At 40.6% G+C, this 18621-nt stretch overlaps 1 protein-coding gene across 1 annotated transcript in view; it reads right to left on the bottom strand.

The window, feature by feature from the left end:
* Positions 1-7970: 7970 nt before the first annotated feature.
* ANKUB1 (ankyrin repeat and ubiquitin domain containing 1) overlaps positions 7971-18621 on the bottom strand; it is a 32388-nt gene continuing 21737 nt past the window's right edge. The window contains exons 5-6 of the mRNA XM_069562796.1: positions 16554-17492; positions 7971-8781 (exon numbers count right to left, since the gene is read on the bottom strand). Of these exons, the coding sequence (XP_069418897.1) occupies positions 8652-8781; positions 16554-17492 (1069 nt within the window). The 3' untranslated portion in view covers positions 7971-8651. The remainder of the gene's footprint in view (positions 8782-16553; positions 17493-18621) is intronic.

Here is an 18621-nt window from a genome sequence, read left to right as displayed (position 1 = left end):
ACTGTTTAATATTGTAAGAAAGTAAGACCTTAATATCACTTCATACTATCTTACTTCTAGAGCTAAAGTGAATAAAGAATAAAGACTCAGTTTTTCAGTTGATTCTGTCAGGGAATCAATTGTGCTGTCACATTCTTTTCTTATCATCCTCCCCCTCATCTACCTTCCTTTCCCCTCATATTTTTTCATATTTCTTTCTTCTTCATAGACATTCCTGCCCCAGGAACTTTGTACCAGGCATCTCCTTGGTTACGTTTCAGTGATAGGTAAATAGTTTTCATTCCAATCCCAAAGACAGGCAATGCCAAAGAATATTCAAACTACCCCACCATTGCATTCATTTCACATGCTAGCAAACTAATGCTCAAAATTCTCCAAGCAAGGCTCCAGCAGTATGTGAACTGAGAACTTCTAGGTGTTCAAGCTGGATTTAGAAAAGGCAGAGAAACCAGAGATCAAATTGCCAACATATGTTGGATCATAGGAAAAGCAAGAGAATTCCAGAAAAACATCTACTTCTGCTTTATTGCCTACGCTAAAGCCTTTGACTATGTGGATCACAATGAACTGTGCAACATTCTTAAAGAGATGAGAATACCAGACCACCTTACCTGCCTGCTGAGAAATCTGTATACAGGTCAGGAAGCAACAGTTAGAACCAGACATGGAAAAACAGACCAGTTCCAAATTGGGAAAGGAGTACATCAAGGCTGTATATTGTCCCCCTACTTATTTAACTTATATGCAAAGTACATCATGTGAAATCCCAAGCTGGATGAAGACAAGCTGGCATCAAGATTGCCAGGAGAATTATCAGTAACCTCAGATATGCATATGACACCACCCTTATGGCAGAAAGCAAAGAGGAATTGAAGAGCCTCTTGATGAAAGTGAAAGAGGAGTGTGAAAAAGCTGGCTTAAAGCTCAACATTCAAAAAATGAAGATCATGGCATCCGATCCCATCACTTCATGGCAGATAGATGGGGAAACAATGGAAACAGTGACAGACTTTATTTTGGGGGGCTCCAAAATCACTGCAGATGGTGACTGCAGCCATGAAATTAAAAGATGGTTGCTCCTTGGGAAAAAAAGCTATGACCAATCTAGACAGCATATAAAAAGCAGAGATGATACTTTGCCAACAAAGGTCCATCTAGTCAATGCTACAGTTTTTCCTGTAGTCATGTATGAATGTGAGAGTTGGACCATAAAGAGGTCTGAGCATCAAAGAATTGATGCTTTTGAACTGTGGTTTTGGAGAAGACTCTTGAGAGTCCCTTGGACTGCAGAGGTCAAACCAGTCAATCCTAAAGGAAATCAGTCCTGAATATTCATTGGAAGGACTGATGCTGAAGCTGAAGCTCCAATACTTTGGCCATTTGATGGGAAAAACTCATCGGAAAAGACCCTGATGATGGGAAAGATTTAAGGCGGGAGGAGAAGGGAATGACAGAGGATGAGGTAGTCGGATGGCATCACTGACTCTCTGGACATGAGTTTGAGCAAGTTCTGGGAAGTGGTAATGGACAAGAAAGCCTGGCATGCTGCAGTCCATGGGGTGACAAAGAGTCAGACATGAATGATCAACTGAACTGAACTGAACTGATTATCTCTTGCAAGGAATTGCACTTCAGTTCAACACATGTTCAAGGGGAAGGTAACATGGTGGCATCCATCACATGAACCGCCCTCTTATGAGTCTGAGGCTGGCATCAAGTAGTTTATGAATTAGCTCCTAAAATTTTTCTCATTATTTTAGTTAACTTCTTAAACTGGATGATAAAATTCATTCAGGAAAGGGTACAGAGTTGGGGGAAAAAAAACACTTCTTGTCGAATTTTCTCAAATTGAACACATCTATTAATCCATATCAAGAAATAGAATGTTACCAGTACCCCAGAACTGTGCTGTGCTCTCTTTCAGTTACAATCCCCTCTTACTGTCTCTGCAATGACTAACACTTCTGTACATGCTGCCTACAACATCTCTTCAGCATTATCTTTCCTTTTTTTTTGTATCAACTTTCTATGTGCCCAACCCTAAGGATCTATCTTATAAACCTTTCTAGCAAATAGAATTAAAAATTTTAAATATTTAAAAAAACATTTAATACCTGATTTGAAAGACTTCTACACTAAAAAACTAAAAAACTTTGATGAGTGAAATCAAGAAAGACTTAAATAAATGGGGACGTATACCATGGATGGTGAGATATATGGTGGGTTGTAAGATTCACTATTATCAAGAAGTTAGTCTCAAATAATCAATATAGGCAACAATCCCAATAGGCTTTTTTTTAAATAGAGGATGGCAAGTTTATTTTATTTTTATTATTTTTTACACGTTTATTTAAAAATCTTTTTGGAAATGCAGGTGGCTAAGAATAGCCAAAACAAACTAGGAAAAAGAACAAATCAATTGTAAATTGATTTTTGACAAAGGTGCCAAGGTACTTGGGCTTCCCTGGTGCCTCAGTGGTAAAGAGTCACCTACCAATGCAGGAGACACAGTATCGATTCCTGGGTCAGGAAGATCTCCTGGAGAAGGAAATGGTGACCCACTCCAGTATCCTTGCCTAGGAAATCCTATCGACAGAGGAGCATGGAGATCTACAGTCTGTGAGGTCACAAAGAGATGGACACCACTTAACAACTAAACACACGTAGACCTAAAGAACTCTGAAACTTCTAGAAGAAAACATTTGAGAATATCTTCATGGCTTTGGGGTGGGCAAAGATTCCTTAGAGAGGAAGCAGAAAGCATGAACTATAAAAGAAAAAAAAGATAAACTGTACTTCATTGGAGTTAAAAACTTTCATTCATCAAAAGACACCATTAATAAAGGAAAGAGAGAGGCCACAGATTAGGAAAAAATTCTTACAGTACATACATCTGACAAGGAACTTGTATCATGAGTATGTAAAAGTCTCCAATAAACCAATAATTAAAAGATAAACAACAGAATTTTCTAAATGGACAAAAACTTAATTGACACTTCACAAAATAAAAGGTACATAGTGGCTGTACTAGTTTGCATTCCCACCAACAGTGTAGGAGGGTTCCCTTTTCTCCACACCCTCTCCAGCATTTATTGCTTGCAGATTTTTGGATCGCAGCCATTCTGACTGGTGTGAAGTGGTACCTCATTGTGGTTTTGATTTGCATTTCTCTAATAATGAGTGATGTTGAGCATCTTTTCATGTGTTTGTTAGCCATCCGTATGTCTTCTTTGGAGAAATGTCTATTTAGTTCTTTGGCCCATTTTTTGATTGGGTCGTTTATTTTTCTGGAGTTGAGCTGCATAAGTTGCTTGTATATTTTTGAGATTAGTTGTTTGTCAGTTGCTTCATTTGCTATTATTTTCTCCCATTCAGATGGCTGTCTTTTCACCTTGCTTATATTTTCCTTTGTTGTGCAGAAGCTTTTAATTTTAATTAGATCCCATTTGTTTATTTTTGCTTTTATTTCCAGCATTCTGGGAGGTGGATCATAGAGGATCCTGCTGTGATTTATGTCACTATGGAGAACAGTGTGGAGATTCCTTAAAAAATTGCAAATAGAACTACCTTATGACCCAGCAATCCCACTTCTGGGCATACACACCGAGGAAACCAGAATTGAAAGAGACACATGTACCCCAATGTTCATTGCAGCACTATTTATAATAGCCAGGACATGGAAACAACCTAGATGTCCATCAGCAGATGAATGGATAAGAAAGCTGTGGTACATATACACAATGGAGTATTACTCAGCCGTTAAAAAGAATTCATTTGAATCAGTTCTGATGAGATGGATGAAACTGGAGCCGATTATACAGAGTGAAGTAAGCCAGAAAGAAAAACACCAATACAGTATACTAACACATATATATGGAATTTAGGAAGATGGCAATGACGACCCTGTATGCAAGACAGGGAAAGAGACACAGATGTGTATAACGGACTTTTGGACTCAGAGGGAGAGGGAGAGGGTGGGATGATTTGGGAGAATGACATTCTAACATGTATACTATCATGTGAATTGAATCGCCAGTCTATGTCTGACGCAGGATGCAGCATGCTTGGGGCTGGTGCATGGGGATGACCCAGAAAGATGTTCTGGGGAGGGAGGTGGGAGGGGGGTTCATGTTTGGGAATGCATGTAAGAATTAAAGATTTTAAAATTTAAAAAATAAAAAACTAAAAATTAAAAAAAAAAGGTACAAATAGCCAAGAATCACATGGAAAAGCATTCAATATTATTAGTCATCAAAGAAATGCAAATTAAAACCACAATGAGAAGTCATTTTAAACCCACTAGAATAGCTAAAAATCAAAAGTTCTAATGACACCAAATTTTGGTGAGTCTGTAAAGTGACCAGAACATTTATTACTAGAGGTGTAAAACTATAATACTGCTTTGGAGAACTGTTAGGTAGGTTCTTATAATGTTACTATATATTTACCATATTATCTCACAATTACATACCTAGATGCTTGCCCCCAAAGAAATGAAAGAATGTATCCAGAAAAAGACCTTTACCATAATGTTTAAAGCAGCTTTATTCGCAAAACTGGAGACAGTCCAAATGTCATACATCTGAATACATTGTGATGTGACCACACAGTGGAATACTACTCAATAGTAAAAAAAAAGATCCAAGGAAGACTTGTATAGAGGAAGTGCAAATATTGGAGTTATTAGATCTGGACTGGGAAATAACTATGAATAACATGTCCAAAATATTAGAATACTAGTAAAGTATTTAATCAGAGCAGCAGAAACTGTAAAAAAAAAAAAGTAACAAGTTAGAAAACAAATATACAATATAAAGAGTAAACAAAAGGAGTTCATTGTAGAAAACTAATAAAATTAGTAAAATTGACAGAACCATTAACAAGACTGACTATTCATGGCAAAAATAAAAATAGGGCAAAAGATCCCAGCAATGATATCAGCAATGAATAAAGGAATATTACTACATAGAGAAAAAAAAAGAACGTAGTACTAATACATACAACAATGCTGCTGCTGCTGCTAAGTCACTTCAGTCATGTCCGACTCTGTGCGACCCCATAGATGGCAGCCCACCAGGCTCCCCCATCCCTGGGATTCTCCAGGCAAGAACACTGGAGTGGGTTGCCATTTCCTTCTCCAATGCATGAAAGTGAAAAGTAAAAGTGAAGTTGCTCAGTCGTGTCCGACTCTTAGTGACCCCATGGACTGCAGCCTACCAGGCTCCTCCATCCACGAGATTTTCCAGGCAGGAGTACTGGAGTTGGGTGTCATTGCCTTCTCGGGCAACAATGTTAATGAGCCTCAGTTGATTAAGTTGAGAAAAATAACCCAGACATAAAGTGAACAGCTATATGATTCCTTTAATTGGAAACTGTTATACACAGAGGTATATCAGGAAATCAGAATAGCAGTTGTCTATAAATTTAAGAGCTTGAAGCAACTTTCTGGGGTAATGAAGTGTTTACGTCTTGACTGGGGTATTAGTTACACAGATGTATATAATTGTTCAAGCTGTTGAATCTTACATTTAAGATCTTTGTAATTCACTGTAGGCAAACTCTACATCAGTTTAAAAAACTTAATAGCAAGCAGTGTTTTAGCAGAAATTCAAAAGATATCCGAGACCAGTATTAGACATAGATGGTATTTATAACTCTACCAGGGACTTTCCTGTATCAGTTGGGTTCAGTCACTCAGTCGTGTCCAACTCTTTGCCACCCCATGGACCACAGCATGCCAGGCTTCCCTGTCCATCACCATCTCCTGGAACTTGCTCAAACTCATGTGCATCAAGTTGGTGATGCCATCCAGCCATCTCATCCCTATATAGAATATTTTCCCTATATAGAATTTTTTGAATTAATATTTTCACTGTGTACTGCAATCATATGTTTGAAAACAAAAAAACATTTTAAAAAGCCCCAGGAAAGCAAAAAATAAATGAATAAGATAGACATTCTTGCTCGTGTCCTTGTTTCTCATCTTCCCAGTTGCCCTACTACCCCCATAGGCAACTGCTCTTCTCAGTTTCTTATGAATTATACCTCAGACTCTTTGTGTAAAAACAAATGCCCTAAATTTTCTTTTCTTTTTTTAAAAATTTATTTATTTTAATTGAAGGCTAATTACTTTACAATATTGTATTGATTTTGCCATACATCAACATGAATCTGCCACGGGTGTACACATGTTCCCAATCTTGAACTCCCCCCCCCACCTCCCTCCCCGTACCATCCCTCTGGCTCATCCCAGTGCACCAGCCCCAAGCATCCTGTATCCTGCATCGAACCTAGACTGGCGATTCGTTTCTTATATGATATTATACATGTTTCAATGCCATTTTCCCAAATCATCCCACCCTCTCCCTCTCCTGCAGAGTCCAAAAGACTGTTCTATACATCTGTGTCTCTTTTGCTGTCTCTCATACAGGGTTATTGTTACTATGTTTCTAAATTCCATATATATGCATTAGTATACTGTATTGGTGTTTTTCTTTCTGGCTTACTTCACTCTGTATAATCAGCTCCAGTTTCATCTACCTCATTAAAACTGATTCAAATGTATTCTTTTTGATGGATGAGTAATACTTCATTGTGTGTATGTACCACAGCTTTCTTATCCAGTCATCTGCTGATGGACATCTAGGTTGCTTCCATGTCCTGGCTATTATAAACAGTGCTGCGATGAACACTGGGGTACACGTGTCTCTTTCACTTCTGGTTTCCTTGGTGTGTATGCCCAGCAGTGGGATTGCTGGGTCATAAGGCAGTTCTGTCCCCAGTTTTTTAAGAAATCTCCACACTGTTCTCCATAGTGGCTGTACTAGTTTGCATTCCCACCAACAGTGTAAGAGGGTTCCCTTTTCTCCACACCCTCTCCAGCATTTATTGCTTGTAGACTTTTGGATCACAGCCATTCTGACTGGCGTGAAATGGTACTTCATTGTGGTTTTGATTTGCATTTCTCTGATAATGAGTGATGTTGAGCATCTTTTCATGTGTTTGTTAGCCATCTGTATGTCTTCTTTGGAGAAATATCTATTTAGTTCTTTGGCCCATTTTTTGATTGGGTCGTTTATTTTTCTGGAGTTGAGCTGCAGGAGTTCCTTCTATATTCTTGAGGTTAGTTGTTTGTCAGTTGCTTCATTTGCTATTATTTTCTCCCATTCCGAAGACTGTCTTTTCACCTTGCTTATAGTTTCCTTTGTTGTGCAGAAGCTTTTAATTTTAATTAGGTCCCATTTGTTTATTTTTGCTTTTATTTCCAGTATTCTGGGAGGTGGGTCATAGAGGATCCTGCTGTGATTTATGTCAGAGAGTGTTTTGCCTATGTTCTCCTCTAGGAGTTTTATAGTTTCTGGTCTTACATTTAGATCTTTAATCCCTTTTGAGTTTCTTTTTGTGTATGGTGTTAAAAGTGTTCTAGTTTCATTCTTTAACAAGTGGTTGACCAGTTTTCCCAGCACCACTTGTTAAAGAGATTGTCTTTAATCCATTGTATGTTCTTGCCTCCTTTGTCGAAGATAAGGTGTCCATAGGTGTGTGGATTTATCTCTGGGCTTTCTATTTTGTTCCATTGATTTATATTTCTGTCTTTGTGCCAGTACCATACTGTCTTGATGACTGTGGCTTTGTAGTAGAGCCTGAAGTCAGGCAAGTTGATTCCTCCAGGTCCATTCTTCTTTCTCAAGATTGCTTTGGCTATTCAAGGTTTTTTATATTTCCATACAAATTGTGAAATTATTTGTTCTAGTTCTCTGAAAAATACCACTGGTAGCTTGATAGGGATTGCATTGAATCTATAGATTGCTTTGAGTAGTATACTCATTTTCACTATATTGATTCTTCCAATCCATGAACATGGTATATTTCTCCATCTATTAGTGTCCTCTTTGATTTCTTTCACCAGTATTTTATAGTTTTCCTTGTATAAGTCTTTAGTTTCTTTAAGGTAGATATATTCCTAAGTATTTTATTCTTTTCATTGCAATGGTGAATGGAATTGTTTCCTTAATTTCTTTTTCTATTTTCTCATTATTAGTGTATAGGAATGCAAGGGATTTCTGTGTGCTGATTTTATATCCTGCAGCTTTACCATATTCATTGATTAGCTCTAGTAATTTTCTGGTGGAGTCTTTAGGGTTTTCTATGTAGAGGACCATGTCATCTGCAAACAGTGAGAGTTTTACTTCTTCTTTTCCAATTTGGATTCCTTTTATTTCTTTTTCTGCTCTGATTGCTGTGGCCAAAACTTCCAGAACTATGTTGAATAGTAGTGGTGAAAGTGGGCACCCTTGTCTTGTTCCTGGCTTTAGGGGAAATGCTTTCAATTTTTCACCATTGAGGATAATGTTTGCTGTGGGTTTGTCATAGATAGCTTTTATTATGTTGAGGTATTTTCCTACTATTCCTGCTTTCTGGAGAATTTTTAATCATAAATGGATGTTGAATTTTGTCAAAGGCTTTCTCTGCATCTATTAAGTTAGGGTGATGGAGTTTGAGAAAACATGGTATTGAACTTTAAATATTCATGTACCATCAGAACTGTTATTAGAAACCCCAAAATTAAAACAGTTTTCAGAAACTTTAGCATTAGAATTAGAAGTTCTGTCTGACCAGGTCTTCATACAAACTGGGGTTGTTGTGACTTTTCAAAGCACAATTTCTGGAGGATTTTCACATGCTGTCAAGCTTCCTTGGATAGTCAGATTAGAAATGCTCTTTTTCGCTAGGACTCTTGCTATTCCTAACTGTTGAAGCCATCGTTTCTCTTTAAAGGCACTGCAAGAAAACAGGGCATAATTTATAAGGAGGTCCATTCTTGTACCCATTTATAGCTGCTGCTGCTGCTAAGTTGCTTCAGTCATGTCCAACTCTGTGCGACCCCATAGATGGCAGCCCACTATACTCCCCCGTCCCTGAGATTCTCCAGGCAAGAACACTGGAGTGGATTGCCATTTCCTTCTCCAATGCACGAAAGTGAAAAGTGAAAGTGAAGTCGCTCAGTCATGTCCAACTCCTAGCAACCCCATGGACTGCAGCCTACCAGGCTCCTCTGTCCATGGGATTTTCCAGGCAAGTGTACTGGAGTGGGGTGCCATTGCCTTCTCCCCATTTATAGCTAAAGTGATGGAAACCTTGGGCTTATTTTGTGGTTCTTGTGGCTGGTTTGTCTTGTCCTATGAGGAGGTAAACAGGAAAAAGGAATCTTTCTAGAACCATTTCCTTGTGAAGCAGTGGGAATGAAATCATCCCAAGGCAATACCAAAAGGTGAGCACTCACAGCTAGAAACAGAAACCCACTCAATGTCATAGAATTTGCTGGGTTGAAGCTTTTTTTTTTTTTTTTTGGCCATGCTATACAACTTGCAGGAACCTTAGTTTCTGAACTAGGGATTGAGCCCACTTCCTTGGCAGCAACAACCTGGGGTGCTAACCACTGGACCAATAGGGAATTCCCTCCTTGGTACTTTTTATCAAAATGAAACAAAACAAAACAACATAGAGAGTTCTGCTTTTATCAGGAGCATAAGAGCCCATCAGAAACATCTCTGGGGATTACCATCTATTCTCAGTACACTCTGAACCTTCTGGACCAATCCTCCACATTTGGATCTTCACTAACCTGGATTCCTAGGTTACATCAAGTTCACTGGAATTAGACAATAAGCTGTAAGGAAGACAGTTTTCTAGGCACACCTTGGCAATATTCTTTGATGTATATAAAGCTGACACTGTCTTCTGAGGAATGAGACGGTCACTGTCAGCTCCATACCAGTCACCTGCACTCACCACCCGAGACCCACATTAGCACTGGATCTGAGTTAACTCAATACTCTGAGTCAACCTTCACAAGTATGTTTTTGTGAAGCTAAAGATGGCATTCCTAGAGACTTCCCTGGTGGTCTCATGGCTAACTCTCTGTGCTCCGAATGCAGGGGGGCCAGGTTCAATCCCTAGTCAAGGACCTAGATCCCACAGGCCACAACTAAAAGACTGAAGATTCTGCATGCTGCAACTAAGACCGAGCACAGCCAAATAAATAAATAAAAATAAATATTAAAATAAATGAATGAATGAATAATGTTAAAAATAATGTGGAGTTCCTGAATGACACATAGTCCAGCAAATGCTCTCATATGATGCCAGATGAAATGTCTGGGGTCCTGGTTGGGAGATCACATTTCTCACAAAATTGGGAACATCTAATGGACCCTCCCTGACCCAGTTCTCCTGGGTCACCACCACGAAGGATTAGTTAGGCTCTTTCCCATCTCCTGGCTATGATACTAGCTTGATAATGGTGGACCCCACCATCAAGATGGCATGTGTCCATTTCTCACATTTCAGCCCAAGAGCTGTAACTGGTCCTTCAGCACTAAGTGCTCAGACCACCTGGCTGCCTGGCTTGACTGCCAGCTTCAGATGGACATGGGTGCTTTCATGACTCCTGCGAGGGGCGACCTGAGTCAAACCAAAGAGAGCTTTTCAGGGGCATAAGGTGTGCAGGTTCCCCTGTGCCCTCCACAACACACCAACAGGGGAATGTGGGCTACATCCTGGGAAAGATGCTGTGGGAAACGGAGAAGACAGATGGGAAGGCAGTCAAGAGTACAAATGCAAGGAAGAGAAAAATATTGAGAAATGAGAAACAATAAGACTGGAAATAAGATTTCTATTCACAACCTCATTGTGCTCAGTTTAGTTCAGTCATTCAGTCGAGTCTAACTCTTTGTGACCCCTGCAGCACGCCAGGCTTCGCATGCATCACCAACTCCCAGAGCTTGCTCAAAGTCATATCCATCAAGTTGGTGATGCCATCAACCATCTCATCCTCTGTTGTCCTCTTATCCTCCTGCCTTCAATCTTTCCCAGCCTTAGGGTCTTTTCCACTGAGTCAGCTCTTCACCTCAGGTGGCCAAAGTATTGGAGCTTCAGTATCAGTTCTTCCAATGAATATTCAGAACTGATTTCCTTAGGATTGACTGGTTTGATCTTGCAGTCCAAGGGACTCTCAAGAATCTTCTCCAAAACCACAATTCAAAATCATCAATTCTTCGATGCTCAGCCTTCTTTATGGTCCAACTCTCAAATCCATACATGACTACTGGAAAAACCATAGCTTTGACTAGACAGACCTTTGTCAGCAAAGTAATGTCTCTGCTTTTTAATATGCTGTCTAGATTGGTCATAGCTTTTCTTCCAAGGAACAAGCATCTTTTAATTTCAGGGGTGCAGTCACCATCTGCAGTGATTTTGAAAGTGAAAGTGAAGTTGCTCAGTCATGTCCGTGGACAGTAGCCCACCAGGATCCTCCATCCATGGGATTCTCCAGGCAAGAATACTGGAGTGGGTTGCCATTTCCTTCTCCAGGGGATCTTCCCGACCCAGGGATCAAACCCAGGTCTCCTGCATTGCAGGCAGACTGTTTAACCTCTGAGCCACCAGGGGACCCCCCCCACCCAACCCCGAACATCTATCTGCCATGAAGTGATGGGATCAGATGCCATGATCTTCATTTTTTGAATGTTGAGCTTTAAGCCAGCTTTTTCACACTCCTCTTTCACTTTCATCAAGAGGCTCTTCAATTCCTCTTTGTTTTCTGCCGTAAGGGTGGTGTCATATGCATATCTGAGGTTACTGATAATTCTCCTGGCAATCTTGATGCCAGCTTGTCTTCATCCAGCTTGGGATTTCACATGATGTACTTTGCATATAAGTTAAATAAGTAGGGGGACAATATACAGTCTTGATGTACCCCTTTCCCAATTTGGAACTGGTCTGTTTTTCCATGTCTGGTTCTAACTGTTGCTTCTTGACCTGCATACAGATTTCTCAGGAGGCAGGTAAGGTGGTCTGGTATTCCCGTCTCTTTAAAGATTTTCCATTTTTTGTTGTGATCCATGTAGTCAAAGGCTTTGATGTAGTCAATGAAGCAGAAGTAGATGTTTTTCTGGAATTCTCTTGCTTTTTCTATGATCCAGTGGTTGTTGGCAATTTGATCTCTGGTTCCTCTGCCTTTTCTAAATCCAGCTTAACTATCTGGAAATTCTTGGTTCACGTACTGTTGGAGCTCCGCTTGGAGAATTTTGAACATTACTTTGCAAGCGTGTAAGATAAGTGCAATTGTGTGGTAGTTTGAGCATTCTTTGGCATTGTTTTCCTTTGGGATTGGAACGAAAACTGACCTTTTCCAGTCCTGTGGCCACTGCTGAGTTTTCCAAATTTGCTGGCATATTGAGTGTAGCACTTTCACAGGGTCATCTTTTAGGATTTGAAATAGCTCAACTGGAATTCCATCACCTCCACTAGTTTTGTTTGAAGTGATGCTTCTGAAGGCCCACTTGATTTCCCATTCCAGGATGTCTGGCTTTAGGTGAGTGGTCACACCATCGTGGTTATCTGGGTCATGAAGATATTTTTTTGTGTAGTTCTTCTGTGTATTCTTGCCACCTCTTCTTAATATCTTCTGTTTCTGTTAGGTCCATACGGTTTCTGTCCTTTATTGTGCCCATCTTTGCATGAAGTGTTCCCTTGGTATCTCTAATTTTCTTGAAGAGATCTCTAGTCTTTCCCATTCTATTGTTTTCCTCTCTTTCTTTGCATTGATCGCTGAGGAAGCCTTTTTTTATCTCTCCTTGATATTATTTGGAACTCTGCATTCAAATGGGTAGATCTTTCCCTTTCTCCTTTGCCTTTGGCTTCTCTTCTTTTCTCAGCTATTTGTAAGGCCTTCTCAGACAACCATTTTGCCTTTTTGCATTTCTTTTTCTTGGGGATGATCTTGATCACCAGCTCCTGTACTGTGTCCCGAACCTCCGTCCATAGTTCTTCAGGCACTCTGTCTGTAATATCTAATCTCTTGAATCTATTTGTCACTTCCACTGTATAATCATAAGGGATTTGATTTAGGTCATACTTGAGTGGTCTAGTGGTTTTCTCTACTTTCTTCAATTTAAGTCTGAATTTTGCAATAAGGAGTTCATGATCTGAGCCACAGTCAGCTCCCAGTCTTCTTTTGCTGACTGTATAGAGCTTCTCCATCTTCAGCTGCAAAAAATATAATCAATCTGGTTTTGGTATTGACCATCTGGTGATATCCATGTGTGGTATCTTCTTTTGTGTTGTTGGAAGATGGTGTTTGCTATGACCAGTGCGTTCTCTTGAAAAACTCTGTTAGCCTTTGCCCTGCTTCATTTTGTACTCCAAGGCCAAACTTGCCTGTTACTCCAAGTATCTCTTGACTTCCTACTTTTGCATTCTAGTCCTCTGTGATGAAAAGGACATCTTTTTGGGGTGTTAGTTCTAGAAGGTCTTGTAGATCATCATCAGTTCAGTTCAGTTGCTCAGTCGTGTCCGACTCTTTGTGACCCCATGAATCGCAGCACGCTAGGCCTCCCTGTCCATCATCAACTCCCAGAGTTCACTCAGACTCATGTCCATTGAGTCAGTGATGTCATCCAGCCATCTCATCCTCTGTCGTCCCCTTCTCCTCCTGCCCCCTATCCCTCCCAGCATCAGAGTCTTTTCCAATGAGTCAACTCTTCACATGAGGTGGCCAAAGTACTGGAGTTTCAGCTTTAGCATCATTCCTTCCAAAGAAATCCCAGGGCTGATCTCCTTCAGAATGGACTGGTGATCTCCTTGCAGTCCAAGGGACTCTCAAGAGTCTTCTCCAACACCATAGTTCAAAAGCATCAATTCTTCGGCGCTCTGCCTTCTTCACTGTCCAACTCTCACATCCATCCATGACCACAGGAAAAACCATAGCCTTGACTAGACGGACCTTAGTCAGCAAAGTAATGTCTCTGCTTTTGAATATGCTATCTAGGTTGGTCATAACTTTTCTTCCAAGGAGTAAGCGTCTTTTAATTTCATGGCTGCAATCACCATCTATAGTGATTTTGGAGCCCCCCAAAATAAAGTCTGACACTGTTTCCACTGTTTCCCCATCTATTTCCCATGAAGTGATGGGACCAGATGCCATGATCTTCATTTTCTGAATGTTGAGCTTTCAGCCAACTTTTTCACTCTCCTCTTTCACTTTCATCAAGAGGCTTTTTAGTTCTTCTTCACTTTCTGCCATAAGGATGGTGTCATCTGCATATCTGAGGTTATTGATATTTCTCCCAGCAATCTTGATTCCAGCTTGTGCTTCTTCCAGTCCAGCGTTTCTCATGATGTACTCTGCATAGAAGTTAAATAAGCAGGGTGACAATATACAGCCTTGACATACTCCTTTTCCTATTTGGAACCAGTCTGTTGTTCCATGTCCAGTTCTAACTGTTGCTTCCTGACCTGCATACAGATTTCTCAAGAGGCAGGTCAGGTGGTCTGGTATTCCCATCTCTTTCAGAATTCTCCACAGTTTATTGTGATCCACAATAGGATCACAGGCTTTGGCATAGTCAATAAAGCAGAAATAGATGTTTTTCTGGAACTCTCTTGCTTTTTCCATGATCCAGCAGATGTTGGCAATTTGATCTCTGGTTCCTCCGCCTTTTCTAAAACCAGCTTGAACATCAGGAATTTCACGGTTCATGTATTGCTGAAGCCTGGCTTGGAGAATTTTGAGCATTACTTTACTAGCGTGTGAGATGAGTGCAATTGTGTGGTAGTTTGAGCATTCTTTGGCATTGCCTTTCTTTGGGATTGGGATGAAAACTGACCTTTTCCAGTCCTGTGGCCACTGCTGAGTTTTCCAAATTTGCTGGCATATTGAGTGCAGCACTTTCATAGCATCATCTTTCAGGATTTGAAACAGCTCAACTGGAATTCCATCACCTCCACTAGCTTTGTTCATACTGATGCTTTCTAAGGCCCACTTGACTTCACATTCCAGGATGTCTGGCTCTAGGTAAGTGATCACACCATCACGATTATCTTGGTCATGAAGATCATTTTTGTACAGTTCTTCTGTGTATTCTTGCCACCTCTTCTTAATATCTTCTGCTTCTGTTAGGTCCAGACCATTTCTGTCCTTTATCAAGCCCATCTTTGCATGAAATGTTCCCTTGGTATCTCTAATTTTCTTGAAGAGATCTCTAGTCTTTCCCATTCTGTTCTTTTCCTCGACATAGAACTGTTTAATTTTAGCTTTTTCGGCATTTGTGGTTGAAGCATAGACTTGGATTACTGTGATATTGAATGATTTGCCTTGGAAAAGAAGAGAGATTATTCTGTCATTTTTGAGATTGCACCCAAGTACTCCATTTTGGACTTTTTTGTTGACTATGAGGTCTAGTGCATTTTTTCTATGGGATTCTTGCCCACAGTAGTAGATTTAATGGTCATCTGTATTAAATTCTCCCATTCCAGTCCATTTTAGTTCCTGATTCCTAAAATGTCAACGTTCACTCTTGCCATCTCCTGTTTGACCACTTCCAGTTTACCTTGATTCATGGACCTAACATTCCAGATTGCTATACAATATTCCTCTTTACAACATCAGATCTTGCTTCCATCACTAGTCACATCCACAGTTTTAAGGCTAAAATTATTCTCACCAGTAGGTGGCAACAATCTAGATGATATAAAGACAAATACAGAAAGGCCACTAAAACTGTCTAGCTTTAGTTTTTCTTTCCTTCTCATGATATTGAGTAAGGGGGAAAGCCATTCATAAATCTCTATTTCCACTGTAATCATGGCACCCAAGAATGCCTCATAAGTCATCGATGGGTCCTGAGATCTAATTAGAGTTCTGTTTTCAGTGAAAACTGATGACCCACATATAAAATTTTACCTTATAAAATGAATGTGCCTGAAAAATTTGCTTCTGACACACTTGTTTATGTCTTTAAATGTGATAATGGATTACTTTTTAAACTTACCTTAATGTTAATATCAATTCTATTCTCTTATCCAATGTAGTTCTCCCCCAGCCTGTATATCTTATCTATAAGTCAACTGAAGTCTTATGATTCAGTTTGTCATTAAATTGTTCTTTTCTTCCCTTCCACTTTCACTACCGTCCAGGCTTCCATTGACACTTTTGATATCTCCCAGATTGCAAGTTTCCCCCTTCTCCCTTTAATTATAATTAGCAGTTTCTTTTAGTTTAAAGAAAAAGAAGCAGCAGCAGCAAAGGAACTTATTCATTGATACAACTCTTCTCTTCCTGAAAATTTGATGAGTAGAATACTACATGGATGAACCAATAAAATCAGTTCATTTTGTCCTGAATGTGATGTTAGGCTGAGGACCTTGAAGCTGGGGACTGATGCATTGGAACAACCTGTATTACACCATATGGCATGTTAGGGCTTTGTGGACCATTTGTTCCCTGTGTGTGTGTGTGTTTTAGTCACTCAGTCATGTCCGACTCCGTGGGACCCCATGGACTGTAACCCACCAGGCTTCTCTGTCCATGGGATTCTCCAGGCATGCATACTGGAGTGGATTGCCATGCCCCCCTCCAGAGGAGCTTCCCGGCCCAGGGATCAAACTCAGATCTCCTGCATTGCAGGCCAACTCTTTACCATCTGAACCACAGGGTTGTTCCCTAGAACTGCCCTATTAAAGTTCACCTTTGTTTGAAGAGAAAAGCTTACCTGGCCACAGCTAAGCAGTAGATGGCGTTCTCCCTTGGAGTCCTCCCACTATGCTCTGAGAAAGATGCGAGGGAAGATCTGAGTAAAAAGTCAGCACTGGGAGTTGCATAGTAAAATGATGGGTGTGAATAGCCCACTCTTGAAATTGGAGGGAGAGGGACTTGGGGCATATATGTATTTTTTATGAGCTTTTCTTTTTTCCTAGTTGTGGCAGTAATTTTTTTCCGGCTTTGTTGTCTTTTTTGTAATTCAGAGAATGTGTTTGCATCTACCAGTGGAGGAAATTTGACTGTCTCTTCTCTTGTGTCCTGCTGTGCAATTGCCAAAGGATGGGCAAGTTTCCTGCTCACAGTTTGCTCCTCGAGGGGCGGCAGTTTGCTCTCAGTGCCTCCTTGTGAGTTCTTGCCCATAGCTTTCTGCCAGCTCTTGGAAGTCATTTTGGGTTTGGTGAAACCGTCCACCATCACAACATCTCCAACTTTTGCCCCCAAGACCCTTGCCCCACAAAGCTGGCCTTTATTCAGGTTGTGACTCTGAGCTCTGAGTACCCATTGTTTTATTTTAATATAAATCCTCATGGAGACTGAGATTTTCAGAAAAGAAACCGTGGACCACATTTTACTCAGTAAATACAACACGCAGTCTTTATGCTTGTGTTTGCACGCAATGGTCAGAGGAGTTTGTCCTGCTGCGTTTTTGCAATCCAGGCACAGCACGCTGCAATTGACAAAGGCCTTCAGAATCAACAGTTGGCCAGCTTCCGCGGCTGCATGAATGGGGCATTTAGAGACGTCTGTGTGCAGGGCTTCCTGGCACCATGCTCGGTAGGGGTGCACGCCGACTGTCTCATGGGGCCGCACACCCTGTTTCAGGGCCCATTCAGTGAGCTCAATGTACCCATAAAAGGCGGCGATGTACAGGGCGACCCTTTTCTGATACCTGAATGAATGAAACAAGCCAGAGCAAACAGACAAATGTAGTTTCACTAAATACCCCTGAAGCATTCTGGTTAAAATATTTATTTCTTCCTAACTTTTACCTAAAATCAGAAAAGGCCTATAGTAATATATGGGCTTCCCAGATGGGGCTAGTGGTAACGAACCCACCTGTCAATGCAGAAGACACAAGAGATACAAGTTCGGTCCCTGGGTGGGGAAGATCCCCTGGAGGATGAAATGGCAACCCACTCCGGTATTCTTGCTTGGAGAATCCCATGGGCAGAGGAGCCTGGAGGGCTACAATCCATGGGGTCACAAAGAGTTGGGACACAACTGAAATGACTTAGCATGCAATATGCAGGTTAAAGCACACAGGCCCTGCTTATACACATTGTCCTACTGTGCATATGTAAATAATTCAAAGTGGTTTCTTTGGAGCAGTTTTCTTTTTCATGAAAATCAAATGTTCAAGAAAAATATTAAGCTTTGTATTAACTGGGAAAGTACGGGAAGAGATTCAGTACATTTTTAGAAATTTGAACGTTTTGTATGTTTGTCTGCTTTGTCCTTATTTTCTGGCTTCTCAGAGTCTCCACTGCTGTTCTGATCTAAACCACTAGATTGCCTCCCACCAGCATGACCACCAGTGCTACAGTCTCCTAACTGGTCTCCCACTTCCTTCTTATTCCGCTATGGGCTTTTCCTCACATAGTGCTTAGCAATCTTTTTTTTCCTTTAAGATGGTGGTGGCCTATGCCCTGTTCTAAACACTCTAATAGCTTCCTGCTGCAACTGAAATTCTAATGCTTTGCTTTGGCCTACAAGGCCCCTGTCACCAGGACCCTGCCCATCTCTAACAAAACTTCCTACCAACTTCCCTTCTCTTCCCTTACTGGCCTTCCCGACATCTCTGTCCTTCCAATACCCCATCAGGCACAAATCAAATGATTGGTGAAGAGTGTTCAGAGAAATAAGAATTAGGGAGGCAAAGCTAGCCAGGGCTCTGCCAGGTATTATCCAGATCCACTTGGACAAGGCTTATCAGACCCCATTGTAGAGATGGAGGCAAGCTAGACTGGTATCATCCAAAATCTACTGCATAGAACTAACTCTTGTTTCTGATTACATGC

Source organism: Ovis canadensis, chromosome 1 (assembly GCF_042477335.2).
Source record: "Ovis canadensis isolate MfBH-ARS-UI-01 breed Bighorn chromosome 1, ARS-UI_OviCan_v2, whole genome shotgun sequence".
NCBI classification, from domain to species: domain Eukaryota; kingdom Metazoa; phylum Chordata; class Mammalia; order Artiodactyla; family Bovidae; genus Ovis; species Ovis canadensis.
This window is presented reverse-complemented; position numbering and strand designations above follow the sequence as displayed.